Source organism: Protopterus annectens, chromosome 11.part0, assembly GCF_019279795.1.
Source record: "Protopterus annectens isolate FY-2018-M chromosome 11.part0, PAN1.0, whole genome shotgun sequence".
Taxonomy (NCBI): Eukaryota; Metazoa; Chordata; order Ceratodontiformes; family Protopteridae; genus Protopterus; species Protopterus annectens.
In genome coordinates, this window is record NC_056745.1 from 1,451,385,128 (window position 1) to 1,451,411,465 (window position 26,338).

At 38.0% G+C, this 26,338-nt stretch overlaps 1 protein-coding gene across 1 annotated transcript in view; it reads left to right on the plus strand.

Annotated features, from left to right (window-relative positions):
• The window catches only part of PTPRZ1 (protein tyrosine phosphatase receptor type Z1), a 1,642,174-nt gene that overhangs the window by 895,970 nt on the left and 719,866 nt on the right, over positions 1-26,338 (plus strand). The window contains exons 10-11 of the mRNA XM_044088744.1: positions 11,758-11,884; positions 23,539-23,594. Coding sequence (XP_043944679.1) covers positions 11,758-11,884; positions 23,539-23,594 — 183 coding nt within the window. The remainder of the gene's footprint in view (positions 1-11,757; positions 11,885-23,538; positions 23,595-26,338) is intronic.

The following is a 26,338-nucleotide window of genomic DNA, read 5'->3' on the forward strand; positions in this document are numbered from 1 at the left end:
GTGAATGGATTTGCTCAAGGCCAGGATTTTCAAGGTAAGACACAATAGCTATAGAAATGTATACTTCCCAAATAGGTGTACTGATTGTCACTCGTCTTGTCTATTCAAATAAGACGGTGAGGCTTGGGTGTTTGTTTAAGATGTTTATTACACACAGACACATCAGGATGGATGACTGGAACACAAAACTTAAATGAACTATAACTGACTGACTGCTACACACATACATGATTTCACTCTGGCTGCTTACACAAAATGGCGCTCTGTTTGCACATGCTCAGTACTTATATGCATGTGTCCACAAGCTACAGTGGCTTTAAAGGTACAACGCACACACACTATGATCTACATCCTCCCTGTTTGATTATTTTGTCATGCAAATGAAAAATGACAATCAGGTATGCATGCAAATTATACAGACATATAAACAACAATCATGTTCAGGTCGCCGTGTATCTAGGATTACGTCTCAAGATACAAGCTGACCTTGTTATATAATAATCAGTACTGGGTTTAGCGACATGGCCAGTCACTGGGAAATGGTCTTCATTAAGAACTTCAAGGATACTTTCAGGAACAGAAGATGAATTGTTGTCTGGAACAGGAACATTCGATAGCATACTCTGAGAATTAGAGTCTCCATTACAGGTAAGATGCTGTAACACTGGCTCAGACACCGGCAACAAATGTTTCCAATTCCACCTAAATTCCATTCCTTGTGACTCAATGATGTCCATTCTCGTTTCCCCACATATTTCACAATTCCTACTTTGTCAAAACCTTTAGTTTTTTTACATACTCACTATCTCTCTTTCTTTTAATGGATTGAGAGGTTTTCTGGTTTTGTCGTATGGAATTTATGTGACAAACACCTTTTCGTGAGTTGTGCTTTTACTGCTTTGTTGCTTTTAGCACTTGGACTCAACAAATGCTTACTGATTGGTAGTGTGGTTCTGGTCTGTCTTGACATCTGTCTCTGAGCAGGTGAACCAAGTAAACTGTCTTGAGGAATGTTTCTGAGATTAAGCAAATTGAGATAAATATCCTTATTGTCTCTTTTGGATTTCACCAACTGTTTCTCACTTTGAACTGCACGTTAAGCCAAGCCATTAGATTGTGGATACTCAGGACTACTAGTAACATGAACAAAGTCCCATGTCTCAGCAAATGTTTTGAACTGCTGACTTGTAAACTGTGCACCATTGTCAGAACTGACTTTATGTGGACTACCACAAACAGAAAAATGTCTCTTCAATTTTGTAATGACAGTACTGGGAATTAGGTTAGGAAGTAGGTCAGTCTCGAACCAATTTGAATGAGTCTACTAATACCAAGTAATGTTCACCATTCCATTCAAAAATATCTGTGGCTACTGTTGACTAAGGTAGTTCAGGAATCTGGTTTAGCTGAAGTGGTTGTTTTTGTTGATGCGGTTTAGTACTATTACAATTTGAACAAGCTGGGATTTCTTTCTCAATATCTTTTGACATAAAAGGCCAAAATACTAGTCCTCTCACCCTTCTTTTGGTAGAATCAGTTCTTGAGTGACCTCGATGTAAGATTTTAATATACTCTTGTTGCAAGGATTTTGGAATTACCACTTTTGGACCATTCATGATGATACCATCTTCCATCAACATCTCGTCCCTATAAGGAAAATACTGCTGCGCTTCTACTGGTAAACAAGATTGCTTTAACAGCCATCCTTGACTGATAAAGTGGTTAAGCTTCTGGAGAATTGGATCTGAAGCTGTGTGATTTCTAAGCTCATTAAGATGGGCAGAAGAAAAATTTCTCACTTCCATGACTTAACAATCAGCTTTCTCATTGTCATGTTGTTCAGTAGTTTGAGCAATCTGGATACATTATCAGCAAGATAAAGAAGTTTGGCTTTTGTGTAAACCATATTGAAATTGTACTTTTGTGATCTTAACATTATGCGTTGCAATCTAGCTGGAGCTGTGTACATTGGCATTTTCAAAATGGTAACCAGAAGTTGGTGATAAGTCTCTATTTAGATAGGTTAGCCATAAATATAATCATAGAACTTCTAACATGCAAACGCAATTGCCAAAAGCTCTTTTTTAATTTGTGCATACTGCATCTCAGTTTGGGTTAGAGTTCTGGACACATAGGTTACTGGTCTTCCCTCTTGAAGAATTACTCCACCATGACCAAGTTTCAAAGCATCACAGGAAAGAGTTACAGGTTTGTGAACATCATAATATCTTAAAGTGGGTGGACTGGCAATTTTCTGTTTCAGGATATCAAATGCCCATTGATGTTGTTCTAACCAAGACCAAGTTACAGTTTTGCATGTCAACTCTTGTAGCAGTGATGAAAGTTCACTTAAATCAAGAATGAACTTGCCTAAATAGTTGACCATGCCAAGAAAACACTGCAAAGATGTGGCATTATCTGGAGCTGGCATCTCAAGAATTGCAGCTTGCTTGCACAGATCTGGTCTTAAGCCTGAACTGGTAAACAAATGACCCACATAAATAACTTCTTTCAACCTGAATTTACATTTCTGAGGATACAGTTTAAGATTCACTTCACGAGCATGATCTAGAACTTTCCTGAGGTTTCTATCATGTTTGAGTTCACCATTGCTCCTACAAGAAAATCATCTACTATGACAGCGCATGGATGATCAGAAAATAAATTTGTTCTGTCATACGTTGAAAGACTTCACTGGCAGAATTTATTGCAAATGGCATTTTTAAAAATCTGTACCTTCCAAATGGTGTATTGAAAGTGGTTAGCAATGAAGATTTTCAATCAAGAAAAATTTGCCAAAATGTACTTTATGCATCTAATACAGAAAAAAAAACAGTGGCATTTGGCATGAGAGCAGCAACTTCATCAACTGTATGCATCGGATGATGAGGACATTTAAGTGCTTTGTTCAAATCTCTTGGATCAATACATATTCGAAAGTCATCTGAGCTTTTCTTTTGAGCTACTACCATGGAGGATACCCATTTAGTTGGTTCTACTACTGGACAAATTACTCCTAAATGCACCATTCTGTCTAGCTCTCCTTTTACGTTGCTCTGCATTGCTACTGGAATGTTCTGTGCTGGTCGCCGTAGTCTAACTTCATGGAGTATATGAATAGGCATTTGCCAAGCTCGCATTCGAAAATATCAGCATATTCAGAAAAAATATTCTGTGTAAAACCTTCATTGTTGTTCATGCTTATATGGTGGAATTCTCTACTAAATGAAATCAGTCCCATTTTCGAACTATGTTTGAGGCCTAACAATGACTGCACGTGTCTTTTGACTACATAAAACTGCAAGTCATAGCGGTTCCCAGCAGAATAGCATGAAAGCACTACTGAGCCTTTGGTTTGAATCTCTTCACCACCATAAGCAACAAGCTTTGCACTCTTTGCCAAATCATGTTTTTCACCAGCTTTTAATTTAGCAAACATTTCTGTTGACATAACATTGTACTTTGGACCAGTATCAATTTTGAGCTCTACAGGTCTCCAATTAATCAGCACAGTATAAAATACTTCACTCTTTGCCAATAAATCTACTGCATTCACCTTTTCATCAAGCACAGAGACACCATCAACATAAGAAGTAAGGTCACAGCTATCTATTTGATCAACTTGCTTCTTGGAATGCTCTCTCTTAATAAAAGAATGTGCCTGTTTAGATGTACAAAGCTTTTTGAAATGATTCCACTTTTTACATCTCTGGTATTGCTGACCAAAAGCTAAGCCACTTCTCTCATTAAGGTTCATGACTGCCTCCACAATTATGACAGTTTGCCATGGGTTTTGTTAAATATCCCCATGGTTTTCCTGCATGTACCCTGGGTTTTACTATGGCTGCCCTGGGTTTCATTGTTGGAACCACATCCTTTGGCTTATATCTCTTAACCTCATGCTGCATGCTGTTAACATTCATACTGGTAGATACTACAAGCATGCTTTTCTCATTTGTAAGCATATTTGTGTGCTTTTCTCTAAGCTCATATATTTGACAAAATCTCTATGGCTTTGCTTAAAGTTAAATCGTTGTCTCAAAGCAAAGTGTTTCTCATTGTGTCATTATTAACACCATACACAAGCCTGTCTTTTATCAACTCATCTGTTAGATCACTAGATCTGCACATTTTTGCCTTGTTTCTCAAGTCCGTTATATATGCTGCAAAAGTTTCATCAGGCTTTTGATTTCCTTATGTGCTTTTCCATTGTAATATTCATTTGAGGGTTGCACGTTTCTCTAAATTTATGTTTTAAGCACTCAGGGTCTACCCGCATTTCAGCCTGTACCACAATATGGCAGTGTTCCCACTCCCCTGCATACATAGTAGGTGCATACACAAATGAATGTTCTCATTCAATGGCTTCTAAACTTGCTACATTGAGCAGATTAAATGCTTTTGTATGTGCATATTTGTCAGAAAAAGCAGCCTGTATGAAAATGTCATATTCTTGCTCAAACATTCTCCAATTTTCAGCAATATTATTATCAAACACAAGCAGATCAGGTCTGCAAAATCCCTCTGCCATCCCAATAAGTTTTAAACACACACACCAGCTACTTGTAATTATATTCAACTGCACACCAATTTCTTTGAAATAACTGTACTCTTTGTAAAGACTATACTGTAGTACTGCACACACTGCCAACACTGCATACTTTGGACACTTCGAATAGCTTTAGTTAATGCAAATAAGTAGTACATTGTAAAAAAAATGCAGTTATTTTCTCTTTTTTGAACATTTCATATGATGCGGAAATTGTTGCAAAAGGTTTTGTAATTATTTTGAGTACTTTTATCAATATGTTGCAATTTTAAACATTAAGTTTAATTTTATTTGTTTTGAACATTTTGAATGTTTTGCTTTAAATTCGTCAAGTGAAAAATCATTTAAACAAATTTAACTACCTGGAAATATGTTCTGACCTGTTTCTGAGTCATTTGAGCCACTCCTGTATATTCCTCCATTATTGACTGTGCACTTCATGGATTTAAGAAGTTTTGACTTCAGAAACCATTCTGACACCATGTTGCTCATCCTGTGTATTCATATAAGATGATAAGGCTTGGGTGTTGGTTTAAGATATTTATTGCACACAAACACATCAGGATGGAAGATTGGAACACAAAACCTAAATGAACTAACCAACTTATTTTACACACATACATGCTTTCACTCCTGTTTACACAAAAATGTTACTTTGCTTGCACATGCTCAGTACTTATATGCACATGCCCATAAACTACAGTGGCTTCAAAGGTACAACGCACACACACACACACACACACACACACACACACACACACACACACACACACACACACACACACACACACACACACACACACACACACACACACTCACACTATGATGTACATTGGTTGTTCATGTCTGGTCCAGAACATGTTTATGAGATGGCCTTTGGTAAGGAGTACATTAAGAAAAGAAATCAAGGAATAAGTGTTAGTGAATTATGCACAAAGTGAATTATGTAACTTTCACCCATTAGTACATATATGTTTTTAAATACTGGAGTCTCGCTTAACCAGTTGAATCTCTCCTAGGGTGTTCCTATTACTTAATTCTTATAAAGTTAAACCCATCAATGTAATAGTCCTAATGCGTGCACCATAGACTCATATTGTGCTAAATGTTTGTGTTTTTGAATCTGCCGTGCTTAATGGCATTAAGTGATCTAGCCTGAACCTAGTTAAAGTACTGAGTGTGAAGAACTTGTAAAGATTACTTTGTTTAATATTTTAGAATGTTACTCAACTGCTTCTTATTCTTTAAGCAGTGTATCTATAAGACAAGTTATGAGACTCTAGGATAATGAGGTGTATATTATGACTTCTTGGATTGAGAGTAAAGCACACATAAGTTTAATTAACTGAAAGCTCACTTAAGTTATAGTTTGCGTCCTCCTCAGTATATTCCTTTGAAGATTTTGCCATTTGTTAGAAATAATGCAATTTTGGAAGATTAGAAAAAAAGTACTTCACTCATTCACCAAGAAATCGGGGGGGGGGGGGGGCAGAGAAAAGCCTATAACCAAACATTGCTCTTTCTGGTCTATGGGTCTTAGAGGTTGAAATTACTATTTATATGGCTACTTTGGATGACTACATCATCATCATCATCATCAACTCGTTTGACCCACTTTTACATGAATTTGGGGTCATATCAACATTAGGCAATGTGATCAAATCCCCTGCAGCCATGTTTACATCAACATCAGGCTAGCCTTGACATACCTGAATATTTTGTATAAATAAGGTCACTAATAGAGATACTTAAGATTAAAAAGCAACAGGGTGCATATTGAAATTGTGAGAACCTTAAGTACAATTTGTGGAATAGCAGAAATGAAAGCTTGAATGATAGAAAATATATACAAAGTCCAAATGTATGGCATCTCAAAGTATGTACGAAAATTAGTATACATAATCGTCAAGATATGGAGGTATAGTGCACCTCATGTAGTGGAGGCTAAAGTGTGGGAAGAAAAAGCTCCACAGTAAACATTACTTTAATGTTATAAGAGTGAGTTATAGAAGTCCATGAATGAAGTTCAGTTACAGATTTGCTGTTCTGAACTGTTTGGAAGTTTCTAGAAGGCCAGTGCTTGCTTGGGCTAAAGGGAAGTCTCTGTGTTCACCAGTGAGAGTGGTTAACACTGAACAGCCTGCCTGTCCCCGGAGGAGTGGTTACTACCTAGAAGCTGTAGTTTTATTGGCCATTTTGGGTCAATTCTAAACTTAAAACCCTACAACTCTCTTTTTGCACGGTTTTGTGCATTGAGCAGCATCGGGCAGCGCCGCCTAAACAGGTTTAAACTATTCCAGGCTCCACAAAGTCTGCTCTTCACTTTTTCCCTTAGAACTGTTCAAACTCTCAAAGTAATCACCCTATTCTCTTTCTAAAGCCCTGCACTTGCTCAGCTCTTATAAGGAAACACTAACTAACTAAAGCACTACATCCTCCTTGACTTCTCATAAGTATTAGGCTCCCGATTGGTCCTTCTTGATCAAGTGAAAAATCAGTTCCCTTCCCTAATCTGATCAGTAAAAAAACAGTTCCCTATACTAATCTGGTATGCCCAAGGTCAGTTTCAAGTTTACTCTCCAGTCCAGCTGGTGAATCTGGGAATTTTGAGGCAATGTTACAATTGCCTTATGTACACTGACAACCCTCTCCTCCTTCCAACAAACTCTAATACATGTGAGAGATGCAGTTACACAGCCAAACTGGAGGCAGAGCTCTCTCAACCCAAGACTGGCACAGTCAGTCAGGAGGAAAAGGTAACCACCCACACCACAAATCCAGTCTCACACAGACCTATTGCATCTGCATACCCAACACATAAACACACAAAAACATACTCGGAGGCTCTAAATAAAAATCTGCCTAAACAGCAAAGACCTCCTAAACAGATATCCAAGCAACAGCCAACCCTCAACAATACCCATGAATCACATATCTCACAAAATCAGTGTGCCTCACAGTCACAGCTCATAAGGCCAAACAACACACCAAATACACTTGTTATAGGGGACTCTATTGTCCGGCACACTGACGTCCCGCTCACCAGACTGAACAAGGAGAAGGTCACTGTAAGCTGCCTGTTGGGTGCCAGGATCCACCACATAATGCAAGCACTCAGGTCACTCCAAAGCAAGTATAAGTATGACTCCGTCATTGTCCATGCTGGTGTGAATGACCTGAGATGTACCTCCCTGGACTACATGAAAAGAGACATAGAGGAGCTCTCTGACCATGTAGCCCAGGCTGGTATGACCCTGACCTTGAGTAGCATCTTGCCCTCACCAAGAATGATGCCACAGTATAAAGACAAAATGATCGGTTTCAACAATTGGCTAAAGTATTGGTGTCATTCAAAGGGGATCCAGTGTCTGTCAGCCTGGGATGACATGCTCGACAAGCCACGTTGCTTCACTAGGGATGGCTTGCACCTGTCACCCTTAGGCTTTTGTATACTGGCCAAGGCTCTTGCCACCCCCATAGTGCCTTTTTTAGGCAAGGCTCAAAGGACAAACCCACCTCCATAGACAACCCAAGGATAAAAAAAACTAAAGGTAATGCTACTCAATGCCAGAAGTCTAAACCTCAAGATGCATGCACTCGAGGCTCTCCTCAGTATGGAGAAAATCGATGTCTGTGCAGTAACAGAAACCTGGTTCAAGGCTCCTGAGAGCACCCCAGCACTACCAGGTTATAACTCATACCATGCGTTTTGGCCCGAAAACACAGACTGAAGCACAAAAGGAGGGGGAGTATCTATATTCATCAAAGATACCTACACCTCCAGGTTAGTGGCTCTGCACGAAGCATCGGAAACCATCCATGTGCAACTAACAGCAGGCAAAACTGCCTTTCAGTTTGTAGCCTGCTACAGAACACCCTCCCTATTACAGGAACCCCACTTGGCATTCCTGAGAACACTGGAGAATATGAAGGTCTCTCCAAACACTATGTTATTGGGTGACTTCAACTACCCAAGCATTGACTGGGAAAACTACTCAAGCCCAAACACCCTCACCCAACTGTTCCTTGAATTTATAAACTCTAACGCAATGGAACAACTGGTCACCACTCCCAAAAGAGGGAATAACATATTGGACCTGGTCATCACCAACATGGGGACTCTATGTTCCACACCAGAGGTAAACCCCTCATTGGTAAGATCAGACCATAAACAAATTTCCCTGGACATCCATATCCCGTCCCCATCCCTAGCCAAGGAAATCACTGTAATGAATTTCTCAAAAGCCAACTTTGCACTTCTCAAGACTGAGGTGGAATCCTTCAAAGCCCCTGGGCCAGAGGATAATACAGCCCAATCCGCAGAATCTTTTACAAATGCATTCTATGAGCACCTGCAGGAATGCATGGATCAGGCTATCCCAAATAAAACCAAGACTCACTCCTCCAAAAACAGGAGACTGGTCTGGTGGACCCGGCAATAAATAAGCTATACAACAGAAGGAGGAAGCCACTACATGACAGCGCAAAATTCCAAAAAGGGAAGGCATCTCTGATCAGTATTAGCAAGAAACTGCGATCCCTCATAAAATCATCAAAGGCCAGCTTCGAAAGAAAAATTGCCCTAGACACTAAAGATAATCACAAGGCCTTCTTTAGTTATGTCAGGAACATGGGTGGAAACTCCCAGATATGCTCTGAATTGTTGCATAACGGTACAAAATATACCGAACCTACAGACATAGCCAACATCCTGGCAGACAGATTCAGCACAAACTTCTCCCCCATTCCCCCCCAAAGGAGCAAATGCCTATCCCAACTGAATGCAACCTCCCTGACATCACAGATGCACAGATGAAAGCTGCCCTCTCCAAAGCAAAAAACACAGCATCTATGGGACCGGACGGTGTCCCAGGCTGTGTCTTACACGAGATCCAAGAAGAACTGAACACTCACATTAAGTCACTGTTCAAACTTAGCCTTACTACAGGATATGTACCCAAAGAATGGTGTACAGCTACAGTGGTCCCACTCCACAAAGGTGGTGCCACAATGGACCCAGGAAACTATCGTCCCATAAGCCTGACTAGTCTGGTCTGTAAAGCTATGGAGCGTATTATCATGGAACTCATAAACAAAGACATTGGGAGCCTCTAGACACTGGACCCTACCCATTGGGCTTTGTTAAGGGCAGAACTTGCCTCTTAAACCTAGTTGATTTCTTTGAAACAGTTACCAAAGCCATAGATGAGGGCAGGGTAGTCCACACAGCCTACCTGGACCTCGCAAAAGCCTTCGACACAATACCCCACTTGGGCATCATAAATAAGCTTATCAGCTTAAATATCAACCCCTATATCACAAGATGGGTTGCAAACTGGCTCAGAGATAGAACCCACATGGTCAGAATCGCAGGTGCCATGTCCGAATCCAAACCAGTTACAAGTGGTGTCCCACAAGGCTCAGTTCTGGGACCTCTCTTGTTCGGTATATACTTCTCTGAGGTTCAGGCTAACACGGGGGGATTATGGCTGACAAAGTTCGCAGATGACTGCAAACTGGGGGCCATAATCAAATCTCCAGCTGACACAAGCATCCTCCAAAAGGGTCTCACAGAGACGGATGCTTGGTGCCAGAGCCACAGCCTCAAGCTAAATGCTAAAAGTGCATAGTCATCCCCTTTGGGAAAAACAAGGTGCCCACAAATTACCACATAGGTGGTAATCCATTAAGTACAGAAGAAGTAATTAGAGATTTGGGGACCAATGTAGATAGTAATCTCTCCTTTGATAATCACGTTGCCAAAGTGGTTAGAAAGACCTTCTATATAGCCCACCTTATCATGAAAGGGTTCACATCTAGATCAAGAGAGGTCATTGTGCCCCTCTACTCGTCACTCATCAGGCCCATAATTGAATACAATGCCCCTTTTGGGATGTACCTTACCCGACATCTGGAACAACTGGAGAGACCCCAAAAGTACCTCACTAAGAGGATCATGGGCTACAAACAGATGTCCTATGCAGCTCGACTAAAGAAACTCCAGCTCTACTCAGTTGCTTACCGCCTACTCAGAGGCGATCTATGCCTGACATACAAAGCCATGTCAAACCCAGAATTAATGGACATGCTCCACCTCAAAAAATCCAAGTCTCTTAGAGCTACACGCTCCAGGACCTAAACCTCAGCACAAAAATAAATAGGACATGCTGGAGGGACAGATTCATTTCCCAGAGTCTCCCCTCACTCTGGAATAGAATCCCAATTCATGTTAGACATAGCCCCTCACTGACCCTCTTCAAGCGAAATCTGGACACGTGGATGGGAAATTGCAAATTCACCCCTGGGATCTCTTCTGTGTCCCTGCTAGACAGAGGCACAGTAAACTAATCTTAAAAGGGTACCTTCTGTGACCTACTTTACAGAGGCACAGTAGGGTAAACTAATAGGGATGCGGAAGCCAAACACACTCTGGCTAGCCTTATAAATGCCCTAGGGCAGATAGCCTAATATCTACCTATGAACCTAATTCACACAAACAGGTTGTGCTTCATCAGGTTACTATGAACCTAAGAATGAGTTGTAATTTATTTTTCAAAGTGTCAGAACTCACAAGATCACATTATTGTCATAGATTTCTTATAGGAAGCAGGAGTAACTCATATTTAAAAAAAATAAAAAAACACATTTGTTCACTGAGCATGGCATCCATTAATGGAACTAATCACCTCATAATGTTGCAAGTTTTTCAAACTTGCAGCTATTCAAAAGAAATTATTATCTAAATGTTGTGGGTTATGACTGTTAAACATACCTCTCAATTGTACAGACTTTCACAGAATGTCTAGATTTTTGCCTTATATTTTTGGTGTAGTCCTCATAAAATAATTGGTTTTCTGGAAAATCACTGGGATGATCTGAGGACTGAAGTAATTAAATAATGACATACATTTGAGTTTCAGACTTCAGATCCTTCAGAAAATGTATATTAACACTAACACTGTTACTCCAGTGACTTTTTAAGTTTATAATAGCAGTATATTTAGAATCTGTCCCTATTTTGGGGCCTTTGCCCTCCCATTTTGTCAGGCTTTGTCCAGATTTCTTGCACTAAGAGGTTGAGAGGTATGTTGTTAACATTTTGGACTTCAAAAGTCCTTGACTGAGCAATAACCTAATGTTCATGTACTGTCTCTGAGTTCTAAGTTAATTAAACTGACTAATTTAATATAATCATTTCTTTGTCACAGGGAGCTCTGTTGTCAAATTTATTGCCAAATACCAGCTACATCATTCAAGTGAGTGCAATATGTACCAATGGTCTTTCTGGCCGCAAGAGTGACAGAGTGATTGTTGATATGCCTTTGGATGATCCAGGTAAATTCTATGGCCAACTGTCTATTAACAAATAAGAATTCTACAGTTTCAGAAAGTAAAGTTCAACTTTGTGTTTGCAAACCAGTTGACACTACTTTTAAATCAGGAAATAACACAGTATCTAAATGAAGGCATCGTCAAATTGCATGCAACAAAATTGTTTGAATATAGTGTGTACAAATCGGAAAATCATAATATAAAAATACTGCATTGCGTTGCATAGGGTCTGCTTTGATTCAGCAGAGCTTAAATCAGGAATTTGGCTTTGGTGATGCAATGGTGATGGGAATCCCCTGCTTCTGCTTGTCTAAGTGATTAAGCAAGCATAACATTTTGCAACATGAAACTACCAATAAAATACTCACACTTCTACCTCTTAAATAGCTGTTATTTATATTCAAGGATAGCTTGGAAACCCAAGCATTTAAGATGCGATCTTGTATTTCTCTGTTTTTCTAAATGTGCATCAGAATTGTTTTAATATTTTAGTGGTACTAAATTAATGCGGCATACTACAGTCAAGCATAAAAATGAACATTTCCGACTGCTGAACTATTGTATTTAAACAAAAGAGTTACAATAGCGTTACTCATTAACAAGTGGTACATGCTGTGGAATATAATCAAATAATACTACTCATTTAAGAGACATATTTACTTAAATCAGAACTGATTAACCCATAATAATCACAGGATCAGAAGAAGAGAGTAGGCCTATGGCAAAATAAGACTTTCTTAACAGTTTATACTACATACAATATTCATAGACAAGAGGCCATAAAACATGGAAGAAGTAAACAGAGTTAACTATAAAACTTTGACAGGAGTAGATGGAAGTGTTTGTTGCACAGTGAAAGGCATGAAATTGAATCCATCTGCTCCTTAGTATGTGAGCCGTTGGAGTAATTATCTTCTGTCTTAAGCAGCAGAGTCCTCTGACAGCATAACTGTGTCGAAGAAAAGGCATCCTGCAGAGCTTTATTACCCTTTGTAAAGGATGGCAGTTTTCCTGAGCAGCCATGGTGTGGCAGTTGTATAGTGAATTTGCAGCAAGAAGAGAGTGGGTTTGAGCCCTGCAAATTCAAACTTTTGACTCCCTCACTTTTGGAACATGCTTCTCCTGCATATTTAACAGCATAAAACTCTAGCAACATTCAAACTTTTCTTAGATGACCTGATGGGATTGCTTGCATATGTTATAGCACTGGCTATAACCTTTAACCCTGCCATCCTGTCATTATCACATCTCAATCCTCATCCCTTCTTTGCTTTTCATTACCTCCCGTTTCCCTGTCTTTTCCCTGTTTCCCTTCCATCAAACCTAAGTCAAGCTAATAATGTTCTGTTTATATATTCCAAATCAACTGTGCATTTTACCGTCGTCTTCTGAACTGTTAGCTTAATATCAAGGGGCTGGTTTCATGGCGTTTTCAGCTAAACCTTTAATGGTAGATACACCACTGGCTTTGTATCAACCTTTAGAACCTGTGAAACTTTTAAATGCTTCCCCATCCAAGAAAGCCATTTAGCTGCCCAGAATGCATTTCTCTTCCTTCTTTTTTTTTTCTTTTTTTTTAAATATCAAAATATTTCTTGAAGTATATCCAGTCATACAACTATATCTGGCGATCATTAAAATTGTAAAAGCTCATAAGCTACCCACAACAATGATGTAAATACTGTTAAGTGTCCTAAAGAACACATTGCTGGTTATTTTATGGAATAGTGATAAATTAAAACTTTTCCTTTCAGGCTGGAGATGTAAAGCCTATTGATTTGTAACTATTATTTCATCCATTATTCACTACAATAGCTTTGCATTCTTCACATTTTTTAGAATTGTTTTTGTTCATGTTAATGATGTAAAGTTTGAGCAAATTTACCATTCATTGTAAATACTTCAGAGATCTATGTTATGAAAAGATGTCTTACTGATTGCTAATAATGTGTTGTTGGAAATAAAATGTAATTCTTACCAGCAGTGAAGTCAGGGAATCTCACCCTGTTTTACTTATGAGACGCTCGTAATCATGAAGGTAAGAACGTTTATTTGAATTTTAAGTTGGTAATCAGGTATTTGAGTTTACTAAAATGAAAGTGTGAAGGTATAATTAAAATGTACTTTTTAATACACAAATTCATTACAGTTGATGTAATGGGATGACATTGACAGATATAGACACAGCAGTAAACAGGGTAAGAAAATGGGTAAGGAGAGGACATTGGTTAAAAAGTAGCCACTTTAAACAATAACAGAATATCTAACAGGACGCAAGAGGGGTCAAAGCCTATGCCAGCTGCATCTTATATTTCTTAATGACATCGAGAAGCTGTGGTTGAACATAAATCCTTTGGAGGATGGACAAAATATGAAGGATGCTGACAAAAATCTTATAAAATAGGTAAGCATTTAACATATGGGATTTTTTAAATATGCAGTTAAGCTTTTGAACAATGGTTTTAAGTTGTTTTAAGATGTGGGCACGTGGAGTCATCTGGTGGATGTGGTTTGCAGAGGTTCATTTAATGGTATCTGCATAGCAGAATGATAAAACAAATTAACAGAGAAAAGGGTTAAACATGCAAAATTGCTCAAGAATTTGGTGTTTTCTAGCATGATGAGGTTATGAAACTGTTAATCTTATTCCTTAAAAGAGGACAACACCTGTATCATGTTTTATATTGTGACTTAACTAAATTAATGCATTATTGTCAATTACAGAATCACAAAATCTAAGGTATGCAAACTGTTAAGCACATGATTATGACAAAGTAAATCTTAAATATACAATAATAATGCATGGAGTATCTAAATATTTTAATCACATAAAATATATTAGATACTACAACAGCCTGTTTTTTTGGGGGGGGCTGTGTCTTCTTTTATCCCCCTGCTCTGGGGGAGAAGGGCTGCATCTTCCATACCCCTGCTATGCAAATATACTGATTCAGAGGTCACAGTAGCACTGAGTAAAGGAAATGTGCTTCAGTCATTTGCTTTACATTATGGTTGCAGAACCTATGAGTTAGTACATTTACTGGGCAGGGTTGGCAGAACCTATGAGTTAGTACATTTACTGGGCAGGGTTGTAATGTAACAAACTGCATATTGGAAAGCACCAAGACGGTGCACCAAACACCAAACATTAAAAATAACACGTTTCATGCAAGTAAATTTATTTCAATTATCTTGCATAATCCAGTGTTTCTACTTAAAACTGAAAGGCTGGTCACTGCAGGCTGTACCAAACTCAGCATTTTAGTTTCTCCCAAAGCTTGAGATCTTTCCCTGACTCCCCAATGCCCCATTCTTCTCATTCAGTCTCTACTCCAGATGTGGATTAATGCTTCAATTTTCGGATGCATATACCCAGAGTTCCTGCTGCTTCTGGGCAATGAGTAACTTATTTCATCCATTTTGTTGGGTTAAAAGCAGCCGATGGCCAGTAAATTAGTTTTCCTGTAGAGAAGTACTTTTTAGTAATTAAAATTATTTTTTGTCAGAATATGTAAGAACCACTCCCTACTCTTAGGCTGCTTGACCTCACCTTCTTTGTTTATTGACAAGATTGTTCTCCAAGTCAGTTATGTTGAATTATTTTTGGTGTTAATTTGCTGCTATGTATAATGCTTGTCTTTCTGTTTCACTACAGTATTTGTAAGTGCTATCCATACTCTTCTTTAGTAGATCTGCATGTGTTGATATACCCTAACCATTGGGTTATCTGGGTCTATATTAGAACCGTGAAAGCCCATTTAAGTGAATATGTAAACATCGACACATATTGCGCAAACCGCGAGTGCACAGAATGCCTGAAACTGGGAAATGCAAAATCTCGAACTGGCATAGTTGGCCAACCCCACCGCTCGCTACATACTACCCACCCAAACAAAATAAATAAACCACATACATACACTAACCGAAACCCTGCTTCTAACCCTACACTAAACCTTACATACATTACTATCTATGCACTTGTCTTAACCCGCATGCTAACCCTAAGGTCCGTAACTATCACACACTTACCTTATGGAGCTATACCGCAGAAGAGCCAATTATGCCGATTCGAGATTTTGAATTTCGTGGTATCAGGCATTCGGTGTACTTGCGGTTCGCGCAATATTTGTCGATGTTTACGTATTCGCTTAAACGGGCTTTCGCAGTTCTACTATAGACCCAGGTTATCTTTGTATTATATATTTTTTTTCTTCTGATAGAACTGTGAATAAGGTTTAGTCAGGTATTACAGATAATCTCTGTCTTTAAAAATAGAACAGATGTGGGCACATGATTCCCCCCCCAAAAAAAAGCTCTTGTTTATATGTAGTGTGCTTGTGGCCAGATCTTTTAAAAAAGTGCCGTATCTATAGAAATTTTGGCAGTAGAACCATGTAAGAATTTAAAAAAAATAGTATTAAAGGGTTCTCTTCTTTCAGAATAGATAAAGCAGGAGAGAGAGGAACACCAAAAAGAGAAAAGAAGGCTGAAGGAGTTCAAGACTCCAGACATAATCTGTAGAAAAATATTTAGGCTTCTTCATGTACTTGTGAAACCTTCCCATCTATTGCCTTTCAGTTGGATGTAACAGTAATTTCTGACACCTCTCTAAGGAAAACACTGAGTAGCTTCTCCTTGGTGTGGGACCTTTCTAAGAACCTTGAGTATCTTCTTTCTTCTGCTCAATCAGTGATGTCAACAAAGTTGATCTGTAGCATCTGTGCACATGTACACTGGGACTAGATGATGAGGCCCTTGTTTAATATTCAAATTTAGTTTGAAGTCCTCTTCTTCCTCTCTGTATCTATTGTGGGTACCAAATAAGCTGTCCCTTCTACTTCTTATGCATCTTCCTTGGACCCAGGTTCAAAATTAGATGTTCTGGAATAGAGTGCACTATCCATACCTTCCATGTTGAAGTTTATGGTCTTCCCCTCATTGGCTGTGACCCTTTTGGATTTAGTAGTCTCAACACAAAGTTCTTTTGTATTATCAACCGCTAGGCAACCTAGTATCTGTATCAAAGGCTCAGTCCTGGAGTCCACATCAATATATTTGAGGCTGTTTTCCATGTTAGAGTTATTGGAGGTTGACTCATCAGTGCAGAAACTATATGCAGTACTAGCTGAGCTTTTTGTTTGCCACACGTGGTCAGAATCTTGGCATCTCTTTTGACAGTGCAGGGATTAACATTGGCCTTTGTCTTGCTGGCCTCCATGCTGTGTTCTTCAGCAACACATTTTTAGTTTTTGAACTGAGTAACATGGCGACATTGTAGAAAATATGCTGTTAACTTTGGCTCCACCCAGGGCACCCCTCACTTCAGGGCCTTGGGCCATTCACCTATGGTTTTGAAATGCCATCAGAGATCCTGACCATTGGGAGAAGACTGTTCCTCAGAGAAGTTGGATAAGTCCACTATGAGTGTTCTTAGTCACTCTTTATCACATCTCTCACCACAACATGATTCTTGATGAAAAGGAGGGTTTCCTCACAGTCACCTCCAGAGGACATTGAATTTGGGGAGATCTTAGAAATAAGTGCAAAGAGATTTTAGCCTCTAGACATCACCCCATGATGAAGAAATCCTGCAGGAGGATTTTCAGACTTCCTCACCTATATATTGGGATATCTCTCCAGTAGACTGCATTAGACGCCTAGTCGTGGAAAAAAATTGATGAGAACCCCAATATCTTCCAGCCTCTCGAAGAGATGCTTCATTACAGCAAACCCCCCTCCCTTGTAGAATCTATCATGGAAGCAGTGTCTACAAAATGGAAACCATCTGATGAGCGCTTAACAGTATATCCTCCAAACAGACATTCTTGGGAAAAATGCCATATGGGGAAGTGTACCTTAACATCAAATATGCTTGCAGTCAGAGGTCCTATTTGTCTAATGCATATGACGCATTTTTAGTAAGAGCTTGCAGAAAGCAGCCTCATTTTACTGTAAAAGTTGCCTGTCAGTGACTTTCATTGGTAGATAGAGTCATATTGCATTGTTGTCCTTTGGGATCATTCATAGTGCAGCTAATGGAGGAGCTAGAGTAGCTGTCATGTGCATCACCATGAAGAGGCAGACCTGACGCTGATGGACTGATTTTGCAGGAAATACCAAGGCATCCTTCACAAAAGTCATCTTTGAATGGTTGTCTCTTTTTAGTTAAAAGGTGAAGAAGAAGAATTAGCTCAGTGGTGAGCAAGAAGCTAAAAACTGCACTCAGCTGTTGGGGTTCAGGTCATTGCCCAAATGTGGGTACTGTTTCTATGAACCAAAACGGTACTAAAAGCTAGTGATGCCATAAAACCCAAAAGCAACCCTAGGGGCTTCTACAGTGGATGCTGCCCCTGAGCTAGAGATGGACCACAGAATCAAGGACTCTATAGCCCTTCTGCAGGAAGTAGGAAAAGTAGCCTGGAAGACATGCACAGTTCTTGCACTCTAGAGGGAGTCAAAGGTTGCCTATCCCTGATTGTAGAAGTGTATAAGGCTAGGGTGTAGGACAGGTGGAAAAGGGATGTAATATTTAAAGGCTATACAATACCCTTTTGAACCACACCCCAGCAAACTTCTCTTCCTTTGCCAAATGTCCCACCCGTCAAAAGGAGGAGTTTGACTCCAAGGTAAACAGCCTTCTGAAAATGAGAGCTATCCAAGTAGTCTCACCAGATCAGAAAGGATCCAGGGTCATTCCAGATTTTTTTTTTAATTCTCAGGAAGACCAAGGCCAATTCTAAGTCACAGTGCAAATGAGTTTTCATTGACCTCGGGGGGGGGGGGGGCTGGATACTTTCCATCAACCTCCAGGATGCCTGTCTGGATGTAAAGATAGCCAAGGTTTCTGGGAAGTTCCTGCACTGCCATGTAGGAGTCAGCCATTGTCAGTTAAATGCATTGATGTTTGGACTCACAGCAGTACCCTGGCTGTTTGCCATGGGCATGGCAGTGGAAGCAGCTCACAGAAGACTGAGGGGAATCAGACTCTTCCAGTTTCTGGATGACAGTCTCCTTGTCTCTATGACAAGGGAATCATTACTAAAGGCTATGGGCTACTTATTTCAGCTATGTAAACATGGCAAATTCCCAATTGGAGCTGTTAAAAAATCTTGTATTCATAGGCTACCACCTTGACATTGTCTAAAATTTGGTCAAATCGTCAGAAGACAAAATAATTTCTCTTTGATCTACACTCAATTTTTTGTTACGTCATTATTTATCAGCCAAAATCATCAGTCTCAGGATGTCAGTGATCATTGAAGCTTCCACACAGTTGATCAGTTTATGAAGATTCCTCATGAAAGTTCTGCTGTGGATATTCACATTCTGTTATCTCAGCTGGAAAATTTCCTGGATCCAATCAATTATTTATCTAAAACATGGTATGCATATGTACAGTGGTGTCTGCATGTACCACTTTTTGGCAAAGGATGCCCCCTTACCTCTCCTCTGCCCACAATCAGAGTCACTATGGATGTGTTTACTCAGGTGGAGGCATTTTTAGAATAGATGAGCCAAGGGATGTGGACTCAACAGAGCTCAACACATAAACATACTGGAGATGAGGGTAGTTTTCATGGTGTTACAGGCATTTCAAGACTACCCTCTTAAGGGTGCAGTGGCAATTCATATAAACATTATGTTGGAAGTGTGATGAATCATCAATTGGGGGGAACAGATCCTACTCTCTTGTCAGGAAAGCATGAAAGTTTGAATATGGTAGCACTCTCGCAACACTTTCTGATAACAATCCATATTCCCAGTGGAGCCATCTCTTTGATGGATAGGCTCAGTGGGTATATTCTGATGCTGCAGGAGTGGTCCCTTAGTCTGGCTTCAGAAAGGATGATATTCTGTCAAAGGAGAAGGCCTTGTTGTGACATCTTTGCATCCCCAACCAACATCAAGTGCAGCATTTTTTTGTCCATCATGGCTCCACAGGAACTGACTCACCAGAACACTCTAGTCTATCATTGGCTAATAGAACAGCTCTGTAACTTTTTGAATTTTGTCCTGATAATGAGATTTGAAAAGAAAGACAATTTGTGTCAAACAACAGTAATCCTTATATTCCTCTTTGGCCTTGAACAGTATGGTTGCTCTTCCGGCCTCATTTGAAGAAGAAGAAGATGAAGAAGAAACCTTTTCTTCTGGAGCCTAAGCTGGCCCTTCTTTCGCATCTGGCCAAAAAGTACCACCTGGTCCTACAATTGTTAAACCTAACAGCATGGTATTAATAGTTCCCCTGCTGGCCAGAGATAGTCTTCATACTCACCAAGGGTAATACAAATCATTACTGCAGAAAACCCAGTAGAAGAAAAACACTGAATAGGTAAATGCAAAACAAAAATCCTCTCTGTGGGACACTCATCAAAGTTTAGATCCATTTAAAAACATATTTTTTTATTCTTTTCCTGGCTAGATTATTAAATGCATGGTCTAGTTTTTCAGCAATATCAGTTGACTTAGCAGCTATTTCTAATTTTCACCTAGGGCTCAGATCTACTTCACTTTCAGCCTAAAATGTTTACAAATCTTTTGTTTTTTTTTAAGAGGGGACTTCTAGCTGAAACCTCCTTCAAAAGATTCTGTTCCTTCATGCGATATCAGTGTCTCTTTGGAGAAGATCATTTAACAGATATTTGTACAGGCAGCCATGTCAGACCTTAAATATCTTTCTTCAAAAACTCTTTTGCTAGTGGTTGTTAAATCAGCAAGGATGGCCTCAACCGTCTCGTGTTATTCTCCTTACCTAACGTTTATAAAGATAATGTCACCCTTTGAACCACCTCGATATTTATGCCTAGGTAGCTTCAATCTATTGATCTACCAGTATTATTTCCTCAGAAAAAAAAAAAAAGAAGTTAAGATCATGCAACAAATAAATTAAATTTCAGGTCAGGCTGCCTTACAGGAGAAATGTACTTAAGTAGCAGTCTAGCGAAAAAAGTAGAAACGAAAAACAGCAAATTAGCAAAGAAAGCAATAGACGTAATTAGCAGCATGAGAAGTTATTTTTAGTGTTCACTTCAATGTGTCCCTCCGGCAAATAATGAATAATAAATATGATGACTCAGGAAAATATGCAATTCTCAATCTACAGGTACTCCTTTGGAAAGTAGTCATATTCCCTATAGAATGCTCCCCTGACTGCCTAGATTCTTTCAACATCAGGGTGATGCAAAAATTAAAGAAAAATAACTTGATATTCTGGCATCGGTTTATTGAAAATAAGAGTATTAAACCACTAAACTCTCTTTATGTAGTTTTGATAATAGTCAAGACAGTTGGTTGTTTATACACTCATTATGGTAGTTTATAGAAAACAAAATGAGAGCATAAATCAACCCAGAGACTGAATCTATACATAGTTTAATTCAGCTTTTTATTAGGTGTCTTGAAAGGACAGATAATCAAAAATTAAGTCTTTCACCTATCTATAAGATACTAAGAAAAGGCACTCTAAAGTTTGACTCAGATTTTTGGAATTACTATGTAAAGATTAATGGAGAACAAATATCTGATGAATCAAAAAAAAAACTGTTATTGAAATATACATATGGTACCTCTTCTTCATTATATTGGAGATTGTATACATGGAAATTTATGTTTAGGAGTTTCTATACTCCACATAAAATAAATCTTATACTCAAAAACAGTGAAAGTAAATGTTGGAAATGTGATGAATTAATAGAGGCTAACTGGGTTTACATATTCATTGAATGTAGAAATGTTGTTCAATACAGGAAAGACTTCAGATATTTTGTAAATGCTTTATGGTCTGATAACTGTCATATTTCCAACTCACCAATCCTATTCAATGTTCCTATACCTAATGTAATACCTAAATCTCAGATTCAGTTACTATGGTCAGTTCTTACAATTGCCAGAAAAGTTATTACTTTGAACTGGAAAAGTAAACAAGATTTGATGTTTAAAGATTTTATTAATTTAGCAAAAGTTGTTTGTAAAAAAGAACTGCAGACTCATAACATTACTCATAAAAAAATAGCATGGTAAAAATTGGAAAACCTTTTGAACAAATACTGATAACTTCTCATGGCTAAAATGATTGTTTATCATGGATGAATGTAAATATTGTAAATAATTTTGTTATTGTTTTATTGTATTTGTTACATGTACATTTGCGTATGTTTATAATGAAAACAAAATAAAAATGTTTTTGAAAAAAAAAAAAAGAAAGTAGTTGTTTATAAGTGTGTTTCTCCTATATTGACCCCCTCCAAAGAAATCTAGGCTTATTTTAAGGGAAGTCCAATCAAACTTGAAAATGTAATGTATTTAAAACATTAAATAATCAAAATAATTTTTATGTGGATTCATGCCAAATGTGGAATCATAATTGTCAACTAATATGGGTGTTTTGGTTCAGATCAGTGGAAAAGGAAGGCTATACTAAGTCAATTTTTTTTTCAAATTCTGGGTGTGGTTTTGTGCTTCTCATACAGGGAGACCTGAAGAATGTTTCTGATACTTGGGGTTGACCCAGTGACTTTTCAGTGGACAGAAAGCGGTTATCAGTGCCTAAGAACCTATTCTTTGCATATTTTGGGGGGACTGCATCATACCAGGGCTGGTTATACAGACATGGGAAACTGAAATGGACACCATTTCTATAGGTGGCTATTGTTGCATTTATGGCACCACACTTTTTTCATACACACATTTCATACAGTTTCAAATGGGGTATCTCTATATCACTAGTTTTGGACTTTTTATCTTAGACAATTAAAGTTTTAATATCTTATATTATTCCCGGTGATGTTGTTTTCAGTTATAGAAGTATAGGACAGCTGAAGACAGAGCAAAGAGTGTAGCTGGAATATTTCAGGACCACAGAAACAGATAGTGTAGATACTTGACATTTTGACGGTCAATATAATGAAAATGCAAGTGTTTAATGAAAGCAAAGCAATGGCAACATCTTGATAACTTTTTTGGTATTGAGCTGAAATGTAAGACAGTGTAAGGGGATCATGACTTGAATCCACCAATGCTTTTCTGTATAAATTGTGAAACATTGCAAAAAAAATTAATACTATTTAATTTCAGTTTGAATGTTAAGTGTATTGCCAGAGGTTCCAGTGTTTCATGTCGCACAATGGTTTTGCCAAACAATTTTTTTAACATATCAGATCTCAAGAAATTTGTACTTCAGTCTAATTAAGCTTATTTTCTCCTTTGTCATTAAGAAAATGTGATGTAAATGTAGCTAATATGATATTAAAGGATGTCAGTAAATCAGTATGCAGTCATAAAAAAATGTGAGCACAAAAAACATACTATTAGTACAATAGGAGTGCATTTAAATGCTAACTGTAACTAACACTGATAGCGTATGTTTGTAGACCTTTGTTTTACTAGCACTGATAGCGTATGTTTGTAGACATTTGTTTTACTAACACTGATAGCGTATGTTTGTAGACATTTGTTTTACTAACACTGATAGCGTATGTTTGTAGACATTTGTTTTACTAACACTGATAGCGTATGTTTGTAGACATTTGTTTTACTAACACTGTAAACATTTGTTTTACTAACACTGATAGCGTATGTTTGTAGAAATTTGTTTATGTTCATCATTAATTAAAGCATATGCTTTCTGAGTATAATGACACTTAACATTTATTTTCTAGAGATTATCCTTTTTCCAGAATATAATGAAATGGATGACCTCTCAGGTGACTTCACGGTAATATACAAACTAAAATAAGTCAATGTTACATCAAAAAAAACAAGCTTTTTGAAAAAATGCTTTTGATTTCTGTGATTTTTTGGTTATGTTTTCTTTTTGTACAACAGTGATACACACATTTAAACAGCCATTGAGTTTATTCACTTTGGATGAAAATTATCAGGTATTACTAGGTATCAGTTTAAGAGTATGTAGATTGGCTTCATTTTGCCAATATGTCACCAAGAGAATATAATTTCATAGTATTTTTTTCTTTTGGGGGCTATGGCTATGGTTTCTGCTAAATTAATATCTTTGGAAATACAGCGTGAATTGACAAGTATCATATAATGTCATATATTTTTCCCATTGCAAAACTACATATTTGTGAAAGTGCTTGTAAACTTGGGTATTGCCCTATACAGCTCAAATAAATAGAAATACACCTTTGGGATGTAAGCATGTTACAGTCTCATATATTCCATTGTAAATGAATTAGAGTAGCAGAGCAGACAACTTCCACCATCTAGCTCAAATTGCTCTGAAAAGGGATTTCCTCCACAAGACTACATTTGGTAGGGGTTTGAGGGCTACATCAATATATATGAGAGGGCCATCTTTAGGAGTGGAACAAAAAACCCTGACTACATTCAGTAGGGGTTTGAGGGTGACATCACAACACATGAGATGGACATCTTTAAGAGTGGAACAAAGAACATTGAATACATTGCAGAAGGGATTTGAGGGCAACATCACTATACACGAGAGTGCCTCCTTTAGGAGAGGAACAAAGAACCTTGACTACATTAGATAAGTTGGAATAGGCATAGTTTGGAGTTGTGCAATATGGGTTTCTAAAGGTCATCTAGGTTCATAGGATTTTACTACGTTTATGGGATGGAGACATTTGAGAATCTCAGCCATCTCATTCAATATTTGTGGGATATTAATAGTGTCCACTATTAAGTAGCTTTTCTCCACATTTCTCTGGAGAGAATTTTCCATTATCCATTCAGCTGTCCAGACTTGCTTTAAAAGTTGCTACAAAAATATTTTGATTGATATGCAAGAGAAGTCTGTTCCAAAAATGGGGGAGTACTTGCCAGACGGTATTGTTAATGTTCTGGGATAGGTTTGGTTATCTAGAGCAAGTGATTATTTAGGTGAAGGAATTAAAATATTATAGGATAACTCATGGCACATAAGGCTAAGCAGAGATCACCAATCAGGAGCCTAAACAAGACAAACAAGAGTGCTTGGTCTTAAACCTGAATATCAGTGTAGCTAAGAATGCCAATATCTGACATATTTTTGGTGAAGAAACATTGAGGTCTCTTGAGATGATGCAAGTGGTAAGTGTGTTACATGCAGAATGGGGCATTATATTCAGTAATGATGCTAATGAGGGAGGAAGTAGGACTATTTCTTCTTTGGACCTTGAAGAGGTACAGAAAGGATAATTTGTGCAAGGCAGAAGGATTTTGTAAGCACCTCCAAGATGTAGCAATTAAAGAATTGTCAGTTATCAACATACGTGTCAAAGTCTCTGATAACCCTGTCAAATTTAAGAGGAATTTTATATGTATGTTAAGCAGTACTGATGCTAGATTTGTCAAAGGAAACTATGTTGCATTTCTTGTCGTTGACGGTAAGCCGATGATTAACGCATCCAGCATTTGTTTTATACAACATGTGCTGGAGAAATTGAGTGTCAGATTCACACTTGATAACTAACCCTGGTCTGCAGTAATCAGAAAACTTGGTAACCCACAATACCTTCATATCAGCTTTAATGTCAGAGCAGTTTGTTGCCAAGAGTTAGGGACACAGACACCACTGCTAAGTCTTTTTTTTTTTTTTTTCTCAAGAGAAAATGCCTCGGACCTTAACAATATGAGTTTTAGCATATAGCTATTTAACTCTGCAGCGAATTATGTGTCCCTTAATGTTGAGTTGAGACAGTTTGTCAGTAATCCTAGCATGTGAGTTTGAGATGAGGGCAGATCTATAAAATATACATAGTAGTAGAAGCACATATATTAAGAAGGACTGTGTTTATGCCATACTGATGTGAGTAAAAAAAAGTGACATTAATAGCTCATCTCTTTTTTGATCTGTCATACAGAAGCAAAGTAACTATCTGTAAAACATACATGCAGATTAAGGTAGGCTTTGGAAATGCTAAGAACATAAAGTGAAATAGTGAAAAGGAAGACCAAGGCCATTACTCACTAAAGTTTCAACCGAAAAGAGTAGCTATGGATGTTTTCATTCCCAAGACACATATACTATCAGAAATATTCATCAGCGTATGGACATGAATTACTTTGAATATTAAATTATTTCCCTATTTCCCATCTAAATTTGACAATGTGACTTACCATGGATGCAAAAAAGGGCATAAGAGTGGAGCATCTATGGAGCGCATGCCTAGCACACTGATAGTCATAATTTATAGCTTATATTGTTTGTGTTAACTTACAGGGGTGTGTCCATTTAGTAGAATTCTCATAACATACAACAAAAATATAACTATATCCACACCCTTTTTTTTACTTGCAGACTACTTCTTCACAAAAGATAAAAGAACAACTTTTGTCTTCTATACATCCGGCTTTGACAAAGTCAAGATATCCCAAAACACGTTAGCTACCATTACACACTGCATAGTTGAAAGACTGCCAAAAATTATTCTTGGTATACAACTAAAACACATGAATTAAATTTAATAAGCTCTATAATCTTTATTAATGTAAATAAGT